Below are 21,566 nucleotides of genomic sequence, written 5' to 3'. Positions count from 1 at the left end.
CAATGTTCCTTAGGGGCCTAGTTACAGTTTTGACTTTTTTTTAAAAATCGCCTTGAAAATCTATGGCAACACTTGATAATGGCTGTCTAGCAATGATCAACAATCAACTTGACAGAGCTCAAATAAAAAAATATATAATAATGTGCAAATATTGTACAATCCAGGTTTGCAAAGCTTTTGGAAACTTACCCAAAGACTCAGATGAAATCGCTTCTAAAGGTGATTCTAACATGTACTGACTCAGGGGTGTGAATACTTACATCAATTGGATATTTCAGTATTTAATTTCCAATACATTTTCAAAAATGTCTAAAAACATTTTCACTTTTATTAAATAAAAAAAACTGTTCCATGTTTTATTCAGGCTGTAACAACAATATGGAATAAGTCAAGGGGTATGAGGACTTTCTGAAGGCACTGTATTGGTCAATTATTAAAACGACAAACAAGCAGGTAAAATACTTTGCTTTTATTATCTTTTTTCATATCTTTTTTTTAACAAATACGTCAAGTACATCCATAACAACACAGTTCTGATTCCTCCTTTTATGTAAGTGTTTACATCTACACACTTTTTACAGATTTGTGTACAAAACAATAATTTACGTCCCATAGAATTCTAGTTACACTGAACTATACAACAAATTTCATGATGATGAAATAAATATAAAAACTAAAAATGATCACAGGGGAAGGATCTGTCGAAGCCAGAGTACAAACATACCACGAGTTACAGCTCTCTTCAGGGAACTAATACCGCTCACTGGTCACTGACATAAGTAGATGGGAGAATCTCAATCGCATACTCCTCGCATCCTCTCCTTCTCAAAATCCAATGGAGAAGGTCAGATGGGATGGACCTATGGCTCTCTCATCCAATAGGTTTTGAGGAGCGTGTAATGTTGTGATCATGAATTAGTGGTACCAGATAGTGTGCATCCTCACTCCGAAGGCCTTGCTGGCGCTGCATCACACTTCAGTCAGGTGTCTGATAATCAAGCTTATTAGGGGTAAAATAATATGTATAAAGAGGGGTTTATGGGTTGGAGTTGATACTGCTTACCTGTATATTAGATCCCTCTACCCCGATGGCATGGTTGGCCACATCTAGTATCTCACTGTGTTAAGAAGCGAATCAACTAATAAACCTTCTCTGAAGCCGCAGCTTTTACAAATGCCTTGGCTATTTGCTATGATGCAGTCAACACCTTCACCGGACAGACAGTTCTCCTCAGAACAACAACGACAGTTCTCAGAATACCAAAGATAAGACAACAGGGAGATGTGGGGTCAGACTACCAGGAAGCACAATAGATACATTAACTGACATCCCTCACAACAGGCATACACACAAGCAAGCACTCAACTACATACAACACACATACTCTTCGTGTCTCAACGTTCAAAGCATCAGGTATAATTAATGAGTTCATGACTACTGCATTCATAATTCTTCAAATAAATTGGTGGCAAGTGCTATTAGGATTGAGTTAATCTCGACCACTCTGCTCAGTGGATCTGCCTTTTCTCTCAGCAGGTGAGTGTCCATTTTATTGTGTGAATACAAACAGCTTGTAGATCATATTTTATCTTAGTCGTGTGCCAAGTTAAAGTAGGCTTAAAAATCGCCACTTTAATAAAGAACTGATTGTGGCTGTGGAGTAAAAACAATGAATCTACAAAGACCTCAGAGAGACCTGCGACTCTTACACATTCTGCCATGCAATACTGTCGCCAGCAGGGGGACATGCAGATAAAGTGCAAGTCTGTACAGGGCTTTGTCACCGTATTCCATAGGCCTTACACCGGTATATGTACACGTAAATTCATTTTCAGTTGCAGGAAAGTTGGCTTGAGAGTCATTGCGGTAAAAATAATAGATGTTCCCTGTTAATGCAGCAGACACACACGCACACACACACACATTCAATTGATTACGGTGTGGTGGTGGTTGCATTAGTGTTGTTCTGGTGGTATGAAGGGTGGGCAGTGCCAGGATCACTCTGCCTGCACCAAGTCCTTGTGGTGGCGTGCGATATGCTGGTTCTTCTCCGAGGGTCTGCGGAAGCCTTTAGAGCAGATCTCACAGCGGTGGGGGTAGTCTTTTGTGTGGATGGAGATCACATGGCGCTTGAAGCCTGAGGCATCCCCACTGCTGTAATCACAGTACTGACACTGGTACACCCTCCTCTCCCTGGGCCCTGTGGCCAAGCCCGCAGCACTAGAACTAGCACCGGGCACCAAAACCTGCTTCTTTGCCACCGGTGCACTGGCAGAGGCAGAAGCAGGGGAAGGTCCCAATAAGGTCCTTTTGGCTCCGTTCTTTTCAGGAGAGGCCTGTTGCTCCTTGGTGTGGACCGACAGGATGTGGCGACTGAGCACAAAGGGGTCCGCGATCTTGAAGTTGCAGTGTCGGCACTGGTGCAGTTTCTTGGCACGGTGCGACGCAGAGTGCTTCTTCAGTTCAGACGGCCGGTGGAAACCTTTATCGCAGACTGCACATTTGTGGGGGTAGTCCTTGGTGTGCACCGATATGATGTGGCGCTTCAGGTCACTGGAGTTGGAGCTCTTGTGTTCACAGTGGGCACACTGGTGGGTTTTGGCCTCCTCGTGCGTCAGCCCGTGCTGCAGCAACTCCTCCTCCTCAGCAAAGGTCTGGAAGCAGCGCTCACACTTGAAGGGCATCTCTTTGCTGTGCTTGGTCTTGACATGCGTCTTCAGGTTGGAGGAATCAGCCGACTTGTAGTCGCAGTAGAGGCAAGAGTAAGGCTTCTCCCCGGTGTGCGTGCGCATGTGTTTCTTCAGCTCGGAGGGGTGCCGGAAACCCTTGCCACATTCCACACAAATGTGGGGAAAGCTCTTACTATGGACAGCCAGCAAGTGGCGATTGAGCAGTCCTTGTTCAGCCGTCTCATAGTCACAGAATTTGCACTTGTGCATCTTGTTGGCCTGTGAAGGCACAGGGCTCTTGGGCTCACGGTGGTGGTGCTGCAGTCGATGGGAGAACAGCGCCGCCTGCTGGTGGAACTCCTTGCCACACACCTCACACTCAAACAGAGCCTTGTTGCTCAGCGTGTGCACCTCCATGTGGTTATGAAGGCTGGCCTTCTTGTTGGTGGTGAAGTCACAGTCCGTGCACTGGTACTTTTTCCTGGTCAGGACATCCTGGTGGTGGTTTTTGGTGTGGCGCTTCAGGAAGCCTCGCGACTTGAACTTCTTGCCACAGAGCATGCAGGGATATACTGTCAGAGGCTGGCCATACGGACCAATGATGATGGCTAGGATGGGAAACAGCGAGAGAGAAGAAAATTAGGGCAGATACATGACTCACAGACATCACTTGACGGTGTAAAAACAACAGATGGTCTGTATTCAAAAAATGAAACGTGAAAACCCAAGCCATAGAATCAGTACCAGATAGTTATTTTGTCCCATCTGACAGCTGTGTACCTGTCTGGACCTGGCGAGGCTCAGCCCTTGTTCTCTTGTTCTTGTTTCGTTGCCTGTTGAGCTTGTCCACTCCGTCTGATTCATCAATGTGCAGCAGAGCACTGGCAGCACCGTTTCTGTTCTCACAGCTCTCACTGTCCTCAGAACCTGCAATAACACAGCAAACGTTTGATGCAAATGCACACCTTCTCTCACCCCTGCTAGAGCAGAGATACATATCACTACAGAAGGCAGGTGAGCAAGAAGACATTATCTGCCTTGTTAAACTGTATGTTTGTATGTAAAGTGTGTTACTGACCATACGTGGCTGCCCAGGCCACAGGCATGAAGTCCTTGCTGAGAGCCGTGCCGTCGTACGACCGCTCGTGGGTCACTGGTTCCTCACCCCCCACCACCACCTCCATATAAACCTCATCAGATATCTTTGATGAACCTGCAGGGTAACATACTAGTTACAACACAACCGTAAAAACACACACACACACACACACACACACACACACACACACACACACACACACACACACACACACACACACACACACACACACACACACACACACACACACACACACACACACACACACACACACACACACACACACACAATTGATCACTTACCATGGTCTCCCTGAGACATGTACACCATCTTCTCTCGGAGCGTTCGGCCTGTAGAGTCCGTCAGTGCCACATCCTCTGTGTCTCCATCACTGATGTCCACTGTTTCTCCTACACAGACAAACACACACTGATATAATACTCCTTGGTGATCAACTATTATAGGTTATAGAATCCCTCTTTCCTGAGGTACTAAACATTATTCATATGTCTCCTTACCCAGGTCATCCTCCCCAGAGTCTGCCTTGAAGATGTACACCTTGATCACCTCCTGGCCGTCCTCATCCTTCTCCACCTCCTGGTCCTCCTCGGCTCCCTCCACAGTCACCTCTGTGCCATCGTCTGACACCATCTTGCCTGCCTCATCCACTGAAGGAAGACGAAAAGAGAGAGACAGGGTGAGAGATCCATTCACTACTGGTCATTAGTTTAACTGTAATGTTTCCTTTATAAAGAGGCCAGATGACAGTGGTATTGATGTAGAACTGGAGAGGAGAGAAGCAGCCTGGTACTCACAGGAGATCATCAGGTAGTCCCCACAGCCGTCTGTGTCTTGCTCTGGGTCCAGTTCATCCTGGGTATGCCCATCTGCGACCATCACATCCTCAGGAATGTCCCCCATGGCAACACCTTCGTCCTCCCCCTCCAGTGACATCACACACGTCTCCACGGCAACATCCTCATCCTCATCACAGTGCACATACTCAGACACCACGTCCTCAACAGCATCCTGGATCACCAGCTCGTCTGAAGCAAATCCATGCACCGCCATTCCCTCCCCCTCCCCCTCTGACACCAGCACAGTCTCCTGCAGCTCCACCACAAACTCCTCCCCTGCAGCACCACCCTCGTCTGGAACACATCAACACAGGAACAGTTGGATATATTCAGCATAGGCCTACATAAACATGCCGCAGAAAACACATTCATGCACTCTTACAGACAATAACAACAAAAAACTTGGAAGAAATGTTAGATTTTTGTGCAGAACAACGAACAGTACAGGGAATTACTCGAATGCGAAAACACAATTTTGCTATTACCTGATCCATGGAGAATGATTTTAGGCTCTTGGGAATGTAGTGCCAGCCTGGTCTCGTCCTCATCCATTGTCCTTACACCTCATTGGTCACTGCAGCACTGGAGGCAATAATTGACCAGTCAAATCAGTCACATAGGCCTAATGGCAACCAAAATGAGTCTACCACAGGGGTGCAACTTTCACTGGGGACAGGGGAGACATGACCCCAACATATTCTAAAATTACATTTTTGTTCCCCCTGTTTTATCATTGCTGTGTGATACTAAAAGTGTCATAGGTGTGCTTAAGAACCATGCGGAGGCCTCAGAGCGGTTGGGTAAGTTGTTTGCCGGTTTCAGCAGGCAGGATTTAGGACCGCACGGAAACCACAGAGCGTGCGGACAGGCTGTATGAAGGCAAAGCTATTATTATCGGACCAGCACGGTGCTGCTGCCTGCATCTGCTGTGCATTTTCTCCAGGTTGTAAAAGCAAGCAGAACAGAAACTGGCTACTTTTTATTTGATTGATGCAGCTGGCAAGGTAACTGTCGTTTGACTTAACAGAAAAAAAGTATGTATCCCCAGTGCTGAGATAGTAGCGTAACTGACATGTAACATGACATGTTTCATCCCTCTCAAGAAGTTCTGTCTGAAGAGAACTAACTAGCTAGCTAATAGCAGCCACAGTTCTAGCCTCTAGCAATCTGTCAGATAGCAGCATCTAACAGCTGTTCTGTGTATGGAAAGGTTTTGTAGCCTTTTTTGTCCTGTTTCAACAGAAGCAAATTACCTTGCCTAGTTTATGCTAGTTGATATAGAATTAGAGAGCTAGTCAAAAGTTGGCTAACGTTAGCTAGCCAGCTCACTAATTTCAGCTATTATTTTTGCCTCAATCACACTAGACCTGAATCAAACGAGGAAACTAGTGACCAAGAAATTTGAGGGACAATATTCAGACATTTTTTTGACAACGCAATGTGATTTTATATTAGTCACTATAGCAATGTAATGTTATTGATCTGTCAGTTTCTCTAGCCAATTCCCTACTTTTCCCTCTGACATAGTATAAACAGTTCTACAGGCTACACTGTCATGGCGCACAGTCAGTACACAACACTATGTTCATCATATCTTAGCAGATCAGATGGTGACAGGGGTCCCAGCAGGGTCAGACAGCCAGGGAAGACCAGTTTACAGAGCTCAGGTGAATATTGCAGTATATAAAAATCAGTGAATGGATACAAAGTTCCATGTTGCGTTGATGGTTTGGCTACAGTCTTGGATCTAGAAATAATGGCCATTTCAATTATTGAACCACGGATGCTGTTCTTGGATAATATAATGTGTAAATGTACACCAAGGTCATTATTTTTCAAGCCTCGTCTGAGCAGGATCAGATGGTGACAGGGGACTCAGCATGGTCAGGCAATCAGGGAAGACCAGTCTCACAGCACTGAGGTGAACTTTTGCAGATACAACACTTTACAACACTCTGTGTAGAAAACACTGGACAAGCCAGGCGCTTCATAGATTGAAACTATTTTAAGGCAGTCTGACAAATCTCTAAAGTTGATTTCCAAAAAGTATCAAGGCTTGAAAAAAGTATCAAAACACTCCAAGCAAAAATGTGAGGAAGACCTGGAGACACCATTGATGATGATGAATGGATACTGATATGTTTGAATGTCCAGTAATGTTCATGTATAGCGGTTAAGAAATGCATTGCTATTAATTGGAAGGTTGGTTATCTTCCCACAATGTCACAATGGATGGCAGAAATGTCAAGATATGCATCACTAGTAGAGGTCGGACAATTAATTGGAACGGCCGATAAATTAGGGGCGATTTCAAGTTTTCACAACAATCGGCACCCAAAAAATAACAATTTTCGATTGTTAAAAAAAAAGTATACCTTTTATTTAACTAGAGACAGATATTATTATTTTTGTCAGGGACAGCCCTATACCAGTCTGCTGTTCCCACATGCTTCAAGAGGGCCACCATTGTACCTGTTCCCAAGAAAGCTAAGGTAACTGAGCTAAACGACTACCGCCCCGTAGCACTCACTTCCGTCATCATGAAGTCCTTTGAGAGACTAGTCAAGGACCATATCACCTCCACCCTACCTGACACCCTAGACCCACTCCAATTTGCTTACCACCCAAATAGGTCCACAGACGATGCAATCTCAACCACACTGCACACTGCCCTAACCCATCTGGACAAGAGGAATACCTATGTGAGAATGCTGTTCATCGACTACAGCTCGGCATTCAACACCATAGTACCCTCCAAGTTCATCATCAAGCTCGAGACCCTGGGTCTCGACCCCGCCCTGGGTACTGGACATCCTGACGGGCCACCCCCAGGTGGTGAGGGTAGGCAACAACATCTTCACCCCGCTGATCCTCAACACTGGGGCCCCACAAGGGTGCGTTCTGAGCCCTCTCCTGTACTCCCTGTTCACCCACGACTGCGTGGCCACGCACGCCTCCAACTCAATCATCAAGTTTGCGGACAACACAACAGTGGTAGGCTTGATTACCAACAACGATGAGACGGCCTACAGGGAGGAGGTGAGGGCCCTCGGAGTGTGGTGTCAGGAAAATAACCTCACACTCATCGTCAACAAAACTAAGGAGATGATTGTGGACTTCAGGAAACAGCAGAGGGAACACCGCCCTATCAACATCGATGGAACAGTAGTGGAGAGGGTAGTAAGTTTTAAGTTCCTCGGCGTACACATCACAGACAAACTGAATTGGTCCACTCACACAGACAGTATCGTGAAGAAGGCGCAGCAGCGCCTCTTCAACCTCAGGAGGCTGAAGAAATTTGGCTTGTCACCAAAAGCACTCACAAACTCTACAGATGCACAATCGGGAGAATCCTGGCGGGCTGTATCACCACCTGGTACAGCAACTGCTCCGCCCACAACCGTAAGGCTCTCCAGAGGGTAGTGAGGTCTGCACAACGCATCACCGGGGGCAAACTACCTGCCCTCCAGGACACCTACACCACCCGATGTTACAGGAAGGCCATAAAGATCATCAAGGACAACAACCACCCAAGCCACTGCCTGTTCACCCCGCTATCATCCAGAAGGCGAGGTCAGTACAGGTGCATCAAAGCTGGGACCGAGAGACTGAAAAACAGCTTCTATCTCAAGGCCACCAGACTGTTAAACAGCCATTATTCATCTCATATGCATACGTATATACTGTACTCTATATCATCTACTGCATCCTTATGTAATACATGTATCACTAGCCACTTTAACTATGCCACTTTGTTTACATACTCATCTCATATGTATATACTGTACTCGATACCATCTACTGTATCTTGCCTATGCTGCTCTGTACCATCACTCATTCATATATCTTTATGTACATATTATGTATCCCCTTACACTGTGTATAAGACAGTAGTTTTGGAATTGTTAGTTAGATTACTTGTTGGTTATGAAAGCATTGTCGGAACTAGAAGCACAAGCATTTCGCTACACTCACATTAACATCTGCTAACCATGTGTATGTGACAAATAAAATTTGATTTGATTTGGATTTGATATAAATACAGGAAATGAGCTTTAGAAAAATCCTGAGCGAGGTCCCCCCTGACAGTTTGTCCCCATAGTCTACCATATTCAAATCCTAAATCTCAAACATATTTTTATCTCTAACAAGAAGCAATCATGCTACAATGTAACATATATCATTAAGCACATGTATTTCACATCCTGTGAAATGTAGCCATGTCCCAATCGGTCGAGACATCAATTATATTGGTCTGCACTTTGGGGGCAATCTAAACTAGCTAGCTATTTTACTTGGCCTACTGCCTAAACCAAAATGAGCAAGGGTATAGGAAGCGATTAGGTTTATTACATCTGTGATAAGAATGAAAATATCATACTGTTGTTGTAATGTGCTTTGACATAACGAGCGACGTTTTCAGCCATGCAAAAACAATACTATCTTAATCCTTGTAGTCTTGCAATGTGAAGGAATCCATGCGGTTACTTGCCGAAATGCATCGAGACAAAAAGGTTTTGGGCAACGTGCCGTTTAATTTCTCGACCAATTCACCCACCCCCATGGTCAAATCTGACAGCAGTGGTGTGGGAGCGCGAGACAGGCAGTGCAGCTGCATAATGAGCTGATCTGACTCAAAACCTCTAGCTGGCCTAACATGAAAATAGGAACAAACTCAGTACAAAAACGACTGGTATAATGTATATTTACGCAAGAAAACATTTAAGAATAAAGGTCTGCAAGCAAACAAAATAAGGACATTTCACCAAATTATCTGGCGGTCGTAATAAAATGGTTACGTCATACCTAATATAAATCAAACAGTAGCTCGTCCAGCTAAATGTGGTTAAATGTTGTTTGGGGCAGCTTTGAGCTAGCTAACATAAATGGAAACATGAGTTTCATGACAAGAGCCCACACCATCCATCCGATAGTCAATATCAATGCATGTAGTAGCTATTTCGCGAGCCACCTGAAAGGTTTATAGCTAGGTAACTATGGCGGCTACCCTGGCTAGCTAACGCCCATTTCCTTCAGTGTTTTCAAAAACAGAAGTACGCCATTTTGTGTTGGAAATCACTGGACAAACATTTTGCCCACTTTTGCATAATAATGCATGCACAGTATCATATTTGAACATGGTGGCTACTATTGTATTTTGTGGGGGTATCTGACTAGCAGACGAACGTTACCGATGTTTAGAAAAATCCCCTCCCGGATTTTCTAGGCCGTAATTATGGCCTGCTTAAGGCCTGGGCCCAAATAAGCAAGAAAGGCCCAACTCCTCGTGCGCTTCTCCGCTTGTCAGATAGAAAAATAGAATAATGTAAACGCAATCACATATGCAAGGCATTTCATATGCTCCGTGCACATAAAAAAGCGCAAGATAACCTGCTTACCAGATTTTGTAGTACGGGTTGGCCTCTCTCCGTCGCTCGATTTCCAGGCCGTCCGGTTTCCCCAGACTCGGGCAGGATTCAATCGGGAGTTTGCGCTAGCTGGGCGGGCCGCTGAGGCGCAGGGAGGGAGGGGCCGAGACTTTCGAAGCTCCACTGATACTCAGAATCGCTACAGCCCCCAGCTCCGCCAGCACCAAGGCCGCCGTCAGCATTCACGTCACAGCCCGAAAGTCGTAGGAAAATGCGGAAGAAGTCTGGAAACCTAACTGGTAATTGCAGGCAGGCCACGATCAGGGACTCAACACCGCGTCTGTTTGCTTTGCATACCTTTTGAAAGACTGGTTTAGTTTGTTCATGTATTATTGAATGTCTCTAAAAATCAAGAACAAACTGCGAGAACTTTAACTGCTGCCGCCATTAATTAGCAAGATACTGTTATTTTACATCTATATTTAGCCCTGTATAAAACCCTTGGTTTGTTACTACCAACTTACACTACAGGTTAACTTCACGGCTACATATTTGCTATTGATTGACCACTTCTTCTTGGTCATTTGACACTATTTATTATTACAGTTGATATTCCTTTATCTTCTCTCTTGCTTGCAATTTGATGTCTTGAGATAAGAACATATTTTGAATGTAGCAAGAGAGAGACCAGCTGACAGGGGGCTCGATTTCTTCCTGTGCTGAGGGACACGCTCTACCACATGTACGGTAAAAGCCTAGGTCTCGTGTAGAAGCAGTAAAACACTTACACAAACAGTAGCCTATTCCCCAAGAAGTGTCTCCGTGCACAAAGCCCCACCTGTTAGCAGGGGGCACGTACTTCTACAACACCCGTGACACTATAATAATAGTGTAGCGGGAGAGAGAACAGCATCGATTTTACAGTTTTACGGTGCAGAGGCTACTGCTCTACCACCTGTAATACGAAAAAACAGGCCTCAGTTAAAGGCAAGAGACCAGTCACACACTGTATTACACAAAATACTTTATACGATTTGTGTGCAAAGAAAGAACAGAAAACTAACCCACCCATATGAGTGGAGCAGGGTAATGCTACCCATAGTCATTTTAATTCTGTATCATTTAGTCTTTTCCAGGTGAAGTTCTACAGTAGTTCAGATGGGCATCACATTGTCCAGAGCAGAGTTTCACTGCTTCCTCTTCCCACTCAAAATCTGAGAGGGAATCCTCACTGGAGTCTTCCTTCAGTCCCAATGGCACAACTATCTGGGGTTCTTCACAATACTTCCTTCCATGTCTTTTTCTCTTGTCTAATTTTGGTCAGGTTCCATTCTCTAATGGTTGGTTTTTATTCCTCTGTTACTTCATTATTCTCATCCTGTAGAAAGATGTAGAAAGAAACTGATCGGGAATCAAGAATGGCTACCAGTATATGAAAGTGGCTTCTTCTATGTCCTGTTTTCTAATGCACAGTGTATTGATTCATGCACAAATAACCAAGCAAGTAGAATTTATAGTGTGCATGAATATGTTGGATGTAGACTCACCTTCAGTGTACCCCCAAGGATATACAGATGCGTCTTGCGGGCAGCTGTGGTGCATGCACGGACAGAGGGGTGAGTTGAGGAGAGGGGTATGGAGTTAGTGGCAGGTTGTGAGGGATGGGGTGTTGTAGAAACCACAGAAGAGGGTGGTGCAGCAGGAGACCTATGATCAAGTGAAGACTATATTGCAGTCTGTCACGAGTCATAAACCACAGTTACTCAAATAATGTTACACACACACATCACTGACGCCACACACTTACATACACACACCCCTCACACCTACGCTGCTGCAAAATTATTATTGATTAGATTTATTACTACCATTCTGCTGCTCTTCATTGATTATTGATTGCCATTACCATTAGTATCTAGCCATTTGTCCTGCTACTGGTCACTATTACTCCCATTTACATGTATATACATTGCTCAAAAAAATAACGGGAACTAAAATAACACATCCTAGATCTGAATAAATGAAATATTCTTATCAAATACTTTTTTCTTTACATAGTTGAATGTGCTGACAACAGAATCACATAAAAATGATCAATGGAAATCTAATTTATCAACCCATGGCGGTCTGGATTTGGAGTCACTCAAAATTAAAGTGGAAAACCACACTACAGGCTGATCCAACTTTGATGTAATGTCCTTAAAACAAGTCAAAATGAGGCTCAGTAGTGTGTGTGGCCTCCACGTGCCTGTATGACCTCCCTACAACGCCTGAGCATGCTCCTGATGAGGTGGAGGATGGTCTCCTGAGGGATCTCCTCCCAGACCTGGACTAAAGCATCCGCCAACTCCTGGACAGTCTGTGGTGCAAGTAGGTGTGTCCAAACTTTTGACTGGTTCTATAAATCATGTGGATATAGTACATGTTGGATTGTACATGTGGATAATATTTTGGATTATGAATAAAGTGACTTAATAATCTGACTGAAGTCAGTAATCCAGATAGATGGGGCAAAGATACAGAATGGCAGGCAGGCTCAGGGTCAGGCAGAGGTCAGTAATCCAGATAGATGGGGCAAAGGTACAGGACTGCAGGCAGGCCCAGGGTCAGGCAAAGGTCAGTAATCCAGACAGTGGTACAAAATCAAAGTCTCAGCATCACTTGGTTACTGTTGAATTGCCCATGTTGATAAATTTGATTTCCATTGATCATTTTTGTGTGATTTTGTTGTCAGCACATTCAACAATGTAAAGAAAAAAGTATTTCATAAGAATATTTCATTCATTCAGATCTAGGATGTGTTATTTTAGTGTTCCCTTTATTATTTTGAGCAGTGTATTATTGTTACCCATCGGGGGTCCTATGGGAGGAGAAGAGACACTCTGGTACAAGTAAAAATCAATAATAGTCTACTGGTCTTCCAGCAATGCAAGCTCTCCGAATTTGGCCACGTAGCGGGCCACAACATTCTTGCTGCGGGCAAAGTCATTCCGTAGCTCGCCCACTTCCTGTTGTAGCGATTGGTGGATGTAGCGAGACATGATGTCCCAGATGTGCTCAATTGGATTCAGGTCTGGGGAATGGGCGGGCCAGTCCATAGCATCAATGCCTTCCACTTGCAGGAACTGCTGACACACTCCAGCCACATGAGGTCTAGCATTGTCTTGCATTAGGAGGAACCCAGGGCCAACCGCACCAGAATATGGTCTCACAAGGGGTCTGAGGATCTCATCTCGGTACCTAATGGCAGTCAGGCTACCTCTGGTGAGCACATGGAGGGCTGTGCGGCCCCCCAAAGAAATGCCACCCCACACCATGACTGACCCACCGCCAAACCGGTCATGCTGGAGGATGTTGCAGGCAGCAGCCCGTTCTCCACGGCGTCTCCAGACTCTGTCACGTCTGTCACATGTGCTCAGTGTGAACCTGCTTTCATCTGTGAAGAGCACAGGGCGTCAGTGGCGAATTTGCCAATCTTGGTGTTCTCTGGCAAATGCCAAACGTCCAGCACGTTGTTGGGCTGTAAGCACAACCCCCACCTGTGGATGTCGGGCCCTCATACCACCCTCATGGAGTCTGTTTCTGACCGTTTCAGCAGACACATGCCCATTTGTGGCCTGCTGGAGGTCATTTTTCAGAGCTCTGGCAGTGCTCCTCCTGCTCCTCCTTGCACAAAGGCGGCGGTAGCGGTCCTGCTGCTGGGTTGTTGCCCTCCTACGGCCTCCTCCACGTCTCCTGATGTACTGGCCTGTCTCCTGGTAGCGCCTCCATGCTATGGACACTACGCTGACAGACACAGCAAATCTTCTTGCCACAGCTCACATTAATGTACCATCCTCGATGAGCTGCACTACCTGAGCTTGTGTGTGTTGTAGACTCCGTCTCATGCTACCACTAGAGTGAAAGCACCGCCAGCATTCAAAAGTGACCAAAACATCAGCCAGGAAGCATAGGAACTGAGAAGTGGTCTGTGGTCACCACCTGCAGAACCAATCCTTTATTGGGGGTGTCTTGCTAATTGCCTATCATTTCCACCTGTTGTCTATTCCATTTGCACAACAGCATGTGACATTTATTGTCAATCAGTGTTGCTTCCTAAGTGGACAGTTTGATTTCACAGAATTGTTTATTTTTTTGAGCAATGTACATTATTTTACCATCAGTATATTACCATAAATATTTATATATTCCTGCGACCAGTCTCTCACACACTCACAATAACACCCACACTCCACTTATGCTGCCATATTGCTTATTATTATTAATCCTGCTACCAGTCACCTAATTCCTGTCTACATGTACCTCAACTACTCCAGTATCCCTGGACATTGTACATTTGGTACTGGCACTGACCCTGTATATACTATAGTGAACAAAAATATAAATGCAACCTGAAACAATTTCAAAGCTTTTACTGAGTTCCAGTTCATGTAAGGAAATCAATTCATTGAAATATATTCATTAGAAGCTAATCGATGGATTTCACATGACTGGGGAGACAGGCCCAGCCAATCTGAATGAGTTTTTAACCACAAAGGGGCTTTATTACTGACATAAATACTCCTCAGCACCCCCTCAGATGATCCCGCAGTTGAAGAAGCCGGATTTGGAGGTCCTGGGCTGGCGTGGTACACATGGTCTGTGGTTGTGAGGCCAGTTGGACGTACTGCCAAATTCTCTAAAATGGATGCGGCATATGGTAGAGAAATTTGCATTAAATTATCTGGCAACAGCTCTGGTGGACATTCCTGCAGTCAGGAAGCCCATTGCGTGCTCCCTCAACTTGAGACATCTGTAGTATTGTGTTGTGTGAAAAACTACACATTTTAGAGTGGCTTTTCATAGTCCATGCACAAGGTGCACCTGTGTAATGATCATGCTATTCAATCAGCTTCTTTATATGCCACACCTGTCTGGTGAACGGATTATCTTGGCAAAGGATAAATTCTTACTAACAGGTTTGAGATAAATTGTGCTTATTGAACATTTCTGGGATCTTATATTTCAGCTCATGAAACATGGGACCAACACTTTACATGTTGCGTTTATATTTTTGTTCATTATACAGTATATACAGTGCCTTCAGAAGGTTTTCACACCCTTTACTTTTTCCAAATGTTGTTTTACAGCCTGAATGTAAAATATATTAAATTGAGATTTTGTGTCACTGATCTACATTACCACATATCAAAGTGGATTTTTTGTTGTTGAATTTTCTACAAATTAATAAAAAATGAAAAGCTGAAATGTCTTGAGTTAATAAGTATGCAACCTCTTTGTTATGGCTAGCTGAAATAAGTTCAAGAGTAAAAATGTGCTTAACAAAATCACAATAAGTTGCATGGACTCATTCTGTGTTCAATAAAAGTGGTTCATGTGATTTTTGAATGACTACCCCATCTCTATACCCAACATATACAATTATCAGTAAGGTCCCTAAATCGAGTAGTACATTTCAAGCACAGATTCAACCACAAAAAACAGGGAGGTTTTTAAGTGCTTCGCAAAGAAGGGCACTGATCGGTAGATATGTAAAATATATATATATAATAATAAAAAAACGGTGCTTCCAAACTCACTTGCCAGAGAGGAAGCAAACTGCTCAGGAATTTCACCATGAGGCCAATGGTGATTTTAAAACAGTTACAGAGTTTAATGGTTGTGATATGAGAGAACTGAGGATGGATCAACAACATTGTATTTACTCCACAATACTAACCTAAATGACAGAGTGAAAAAAGGGAGACTGTACAGAATAGAAATATTCCAAAACATGCATCCTGTTTGCAACATGGCACTAAAGTAATACTGCAAAAACCGTGGCAAAGAAATGTACTTTTTGTCCTGAACACAGTGTTGTTTTTGGGAGAAATTCAACACAACACATCACTGAGTACCACTCTTCATATTTTCAAGCATTGTGGTAGCTACATCATGTTATGGGTATGCTTGTCATCAGTAAGGGCTAGGTTTTCGGGGGGGGATAAAAACGAAACGGAATAGAGCTAAGCACAAGCAAGATCCTAGAGGAAAACCTGGTTCAGTTTGCTTTCAAACAAACACTGGGAGAGGAATTCATCTTTCAGCAGGACAATAACCTAAAACACAAGGCCAAATCTACGATGGAGTTGCTTACCAAGACAACATTGAATGTTCCTGAGTGGCTTAGTTACAGTTTTGACTTAAATCGGCTTAAAAATGTATGGCAAGACTTGAAACTGGCTGTCTAGCAAAGATCAATAACTAACTTGACAGAGCTTGAAGAATTTAAAAAAGAAAATCGGGCAAATATTGTACAATTCATGTGTGCAAAGCTATTAGAGACTCAAAGACTCACAGCTGTAATCGCTGCCAAAGGTGTTTCTAACGTTGACTCAGGCGGATTAATACTTATCTAATCAAGATTTGTTTTTATTAATTTGTAATAAATGTTAGAATTACATTACAAAATATTTTGTGTAGATCGTTGACCAAAAATTACAATTAAATCTATTGGAGTTCCACTCTAAAACAAAAGAAAATGGAAAATATTAAGGGCTGTGAATACTTTCTGAGGAGACTGTAGCTGACATTCTCCAGTTTTTCTCGTGTTCTCGTGAATTTTTCTTATATACTATTTTGATTTTGAATACTGCATTGTTGGGAATTATAAGGGCTTGCAAGTTAAACATTTCAATGTACCCATGCATGACACACAACTTGAACCTACTGTGCCTTGGGAAAGTATTCAAACCCCTCGACTTTTTACCCATTTTGTTACGTTACAGCCTTGTTCTAAACTTGATTAAATTGTTTTTACCTTCATCAATCCACACACAATATCCCATGATGAGGAAGCAAAAACTTGTTCATTGAAATGTTTGCTAATTTATAAATAAAATAAAAATAAAACATTACATTTACATAAGTTCAGACCCTTTACTCAGTACATTGTTGAAGCACCTTTGGCAGCGTTTACAGCATCGAGTGTTCTTGGGAATGACGCTACAAGCTTGGCACACATGTATTTGGGGAGTTTCTCCCATTCTTTCTGCAGATCCTCTCAAGCTATGTCAGGTTGGATGGGGAGTGTTGCTGCACAGCTATTTTCAGGTCTCTCCAGAGATATTTCATTAGGTTCAAGTCCGGGCTCGGGCTGGGCCACTCATGGACATTCAGAGACTTGTCCTGAAGCCACTCCTGCGTTGTCTTGGTTGTGTGCTTAGGGTCATTGTCCTGTTGGAAGGTAAACATTTGCCCGCAGGCTGAGGTGCTGAGCGCTCTGGAGCAGGTTTTTATCAAGGATCTCTTTGTACTTTGCTCCGTTCATCTTTGCCTCGATCCTGACTAGTCTCGAAGTCCCTGCCCCTGAAAAACATCCACACAGTATGATGCTCCCTCCACCAGGCTTCACTGTAGGAATGGTGCAAGGTTTCCTTCCGATATGATGCTTGACATTCAGGCCAAAGAGTTCAATCTTGGTTTCATCAGACCAGACAATCTTGTTTCTCATGGTCTGAGAGGTGCCTTTTGGCAAACTCCAAGCAGGCTGTCATGTGCCTTTTACTGAGGAGTGGCTTCCATCTGGCCACTCTACCATAAAGGCCTGATTGGTAGAGTGCTGCAGAGATGGTTGTCCTTCTGGAAGGTTCTTCCATCTCCACAGAGGGACTCTAGAGCTCTGCCAGAGTGACCATTGGTTTCTTGATCAGCTCCCTTGGTCAGCTCCCAAGCCTCTTCTCCCCCGGTTGCTCAGTTTGGCCGGGCAGCCAGTTCTAGGCAGAGTCTTGGTGGTTCCAAACTTCTTCCATTTAAGAATGATGGAGGCCACTGTGTACTTGGGGACTTTCAGTGCTGCAGACATTTGTTGGTACCCTTCCCCAGATCTGTGCCTAGACACAATCCTGTGACTGAAAAACAGCTTCTATCTCAAGGCCATCAGACTGTTAAACAGCCACCACTAACATTGAGGGGCTGCTGCCAACACACTGACTCAACTCCAGCCACTTTAATAATGGGATTTGATGGAAATTGATGGAAAATATATCACTAGCCACTTTAAACAATGCTACTTAATATAATGTTTACATACCCTACATTACTCATCTCATATGTATATGTATATACTGTACTCTATATCATCTACTGCATCTTTATGTAATACATGTATCACTAGCCACTTTAAACTATGCCAATTTGTTTACATACCCTACATTACTCATCTCATATGTATATACTGTACTCTATACCATCTACTGCATCTTGCCTATGCCGTTCTGTACCATCACTCATTCATATATCTTTATGTACATATTCTTTATCCCTTTACACTTGTGTGTATAAGGTAGTAGTTTTGGAATTGTTAGGTTGGTCATTACTGCATTGTCGGAACTAGAAGCACAAGCATTTTGCTACACTTGCATTAACATCTGCTAACCATGTGTATGTGACAAATACAATTTGATTTGAATTGAAAAAAAAAAAAGGAATTAATCAAAAAAGTGTTAAACAACTCAAAATATATTTTATATTTGAGATTCTTCAAAGTTGCCTTTGCCTTGGTGACAGCTTTGGACACTATTGGCGCTACCTGCTCGAATGCACAGTGCCAACTGTAAAGTTTGGTGAAGGAGGAATAATGGTCTAGGGCTGTATTTCATGGTTCGGGCTAGGCCCCTTAGTTTAAAGTGAAGGTAAATCTTAAGGCAACAGCATACAATGACATTCTAGACGTTTCTGTGCTTCCAACTTTGTGGCAACAGTTCGGGGAAGTCCCTTTCCTGTACTGGCCTGCACAGAGCCCTGACCTCTACCCCATCGAACACCTTTGGGATGAATTGGAACGCAGACTGCGAGCCAGGCCTCACTACCCAACGTCAGTGCCCGACCTCACTAATGCTTTTGTGGCTGAATGGATGCAAGTCCCGGCAGCAATATCTAGCGGAAAGCCTTCCCAGAAGATTGGAGGCTGTTGTAGCATCAAAGGGGGGACCAACTCCATATTAATTCCCATGATTTTGGACGAGCAGGTTTACACATATTTTTGGTCATGTATTATATCTCAGTGAGACATTTAACAACAAAGGCAGACTTGATCATGTGCGCCTCGTCTTGTATAATGAATATATGGCCCCTTACCCATATTTCATTATCCACTCCTGCAATGTTGTTTGGCTACTGACTTGTTTGAGAAGAGTTGCTAAAGGATGATTAGAATACTGACTTCATGAGCCAATGTCAAATCCACCTTTCCTGAGCTAATGAGCACTGAAAAAAGACCACAAAAACTTTACAGTAAACTGATTGTCGACATTTGCATTCTGCTATTTGTTAAATAACAAGTTACTATCAAGTAATCATCAGGTTATTCATTGGTTTTATTATGAGAGCACCGGCCTATAGTAGATGAACCAGAATTGAAAGAAGGTAACAAGAACGGATTGGAATGCAGCCAGAGAAGCAGCATGTCCCCTCTCATACGCCGTAGGTACTTGAGGTTTGGCACCGCAAAAAAGGATCATGTACAAGGTGAGAATATAAACTTTATTTACTACGTAACAACTAAATCACTTGCATTAATGTATGTCGTCTTCAGTCCACATAGATTTATTGTCGTGTTTTTACATTTTATTCTTTGAATTGAATAGCGATCTGTTTCATAAAAAAAAATATTTAGGGGACTCGAACTCCCGGTGACGCACCAGAGGCTTTTAAGGACAGGGAGCCAGACACCAGACTGTCAAGGACATTGCTTTGCAAGAAATGCATAATGTAGTATAAAACCTATAATAAACAAATACATTTAAAAATGCAGTATGTCGGGGACATTAATAACCAACTGAACAACGTTAACTCCTTATGGCGCTATAAGGTAGCCAATATGTCACCAGTAATCCATAGCCAGCTAATTTAAAAAGTGAGTAAACTCGCCTAGTTAGTTTTTCACACGTGTTATTTAACCAGTGAGTTTACCATTTTGTCATCTTGTTGCTACAGTGTGGAAATGCTTTAGGCTATGATGTGACTGCAAGAAATTCATGAACTGGACAGACACTTGATAACGACTACCGCCCCGTAGCACTCACTTCCGTCATCATGAAGTGCTTTGAGAAACTAGTCAAGGACCATATCACCTCCACCCTACCTGACACCCTAGACCCACTCCAATTTGCTTACCGCCCAAATAGGTCCACAGACGATGCAATCTCAACCACACTGCACACTGCCCTAATCCACCTGGACAAGAGGAATACCTATGTGAGAATGCTGTTCATCGACTACAGCTCGGCATTCAACACCATAGTACCCTCCAAGCTCGTCATCAAGCTTGAGACCCTGGGTCTCGACCCCGCCCTGTACAACTGGGTACTGGACTTCCTGACGGGCCGCCCCCAGGCGGTGAGGGTAGGCAACAACATCTCCTCCCCACTGATCCTCAACACGGGGGCCCCACAAGGGTGCGTTCTGAGCCCTCTCCTGTACTCCATGTTCACCCACGACTGCGTGGCCACGCACGCCTCCAACTCAATCATCAAGTTTGCGGACGACACAACAGTGGTAGGCTTGATTACCAACAACGACGAGACGGCCTACAGGGAGGAGGTGAGGGCCCTCGGAGTGTGGTGTCAGGAAAATAACCTCACACTCAACGTCAACAAAACTAAGGAGATGATTGTGGACTTCAGGAAACAGCAGAGGGAACACCCCCCTATCCACATCGATGGAACAGTAGTGGAGAGGGTAGCAAGTTTTAAGTTCCTCGGCATACACATCACAGACAAACTGAATTGGTCCACTCACACTGACAGCGTCGTGAAGAAGGCGCAGCAGCGCCTCTTCAACCTCAGGAGGCTGAAGAAATTCGGCTTGTCACCAAAAGCACTCACAAACTTCTACAGATGCACAATCGAGAGCATCCTGGCGGGCTGTATCACCGCCTGGTACGGCAACTGCTCTGCCCTCAACCGTAAGGCTCTCCAGAGGGTAGTGAGGTCTGCACAACGCATCACCGGGGGCAAACTACCTGCCCTCCAGGACACCTACACCACCCAATGTTACAGGAAGGCCATAAAGATCATCAAGGACATCAACCACCCGAACCACTGCCTGTTCACCCCGCTATCATCCAGAAGGCGAGGTCAGTACAGGTGCATCAAAGCTGGGACCGAGAGACTGAAAAACAGCTTCTATCTCAAGGCCATCAGACTGTTAAACAGCCACCACTAACATTGAGTGGCTGCTGCCAACACACTGTCATTGACACTGACCCAACTCCAGCCACTTTAATAATGGGAATTGATGGGAAATGATGTAAATATATCACTAGGCACTTTAAACAATGCTACCTTATATAATGATACTTACCCTACATTATTCATCTCATATGCATACGTATATACTGTACTCTACATCATCGACTGCATCCTTATGTAATACATGTATCACTAGCCACTTTAACTATGCCACTTTGTTTACTTTGTCTACATACTCATCTCATATGTATATACTGTACTCGATACCATCTACTGTATGCTGCTCTGTACCATCACTCATTCATATATCCTTATGTACATATTCTTTATCCCCTTACAC

At 44.0% G+C, this 21,566-nt stretch overlaps 1 protein-coding gene across 1 annotated transcript; it reads right to left on the bottom strand.

Moving 5' to 3' along the window:
* Positions 1–450: 450 nt before the first annotated feature.
* LOC124007005 (zinc finger Y-chromosomal protein 1-like) lies at positions 451–11,070 on the bottom strand. The gene is made up of 8 exons (XM_046317238.1): positions 10,026–11,070; positions 5,112–5,208; positions 4,585–4,920; positions 4,288–4,437; positions 4,072–4,179; positions 3,749–3,883; positions 3,451–3,597; positions 451–3,278 (listed from the first exon to the last, which is right to left on the bottom strand). Exons 2-8 carry the CDS (start codon positions 5,176–5,178, stop codon positions 1,999–2,001), a joined length of 2,223 nt encoding a protein of 740 aa, XP_046173194.1. The 5' UTR covers positions 5,179–5,208; positions 10,026–11,070; the 3' UTR covers positions 451–1,998.
* Positions 11,071–21,566: the final 10,496 nt, after the last annotated feature.

This window comes from Oncorhynchus gorbuscha, linkage group LG20 (genome assembly GCF_021184085.1).
Source record: "Oncorhynchus gorbuscha isolate QuinsamMale2020 ecotype Even-year linkage group LG20, OgorEven_v1.0, whole genome shotgun sequence".
Lineage (NCBI taxonomy): Eukaryota > Metazoa > Chordata > Actinopteri > Salmoniformes > Salmonidae > Oncorhynchus > Oncorhynchus gorbuscha.
The sequence above is the reverse complement of the archived record's forward strand: the minus strand, read 5'-3'. Positions and strand labels throughout refer to the sequence as shown.

Bases quoted from the DNA above. Each gene is read 5' to 3' on its own strand.
- LOC124007005 (XM_046317238.1), bottom strand. From the start codon at position 5,178: ATGGATGAGGACGAGACCAGGCTGGCACTACATTCCCAAGAGCCTAAA. The intron at 4,921-5,111 runs GTAATAGCAAAA...GATGTGTTCCAG, and splicing joins AATCATTCTCCATGGATCAG to ACGAGGGTGGTGCTGCAGGG. The intron at 3,598-3,748 runs GTCAGTAACACA...GTGTTATTGCAG, and splicing joins GGCCTGGGCAGCCACGTATG to GTTCTGAGGACAGTGAGAGC.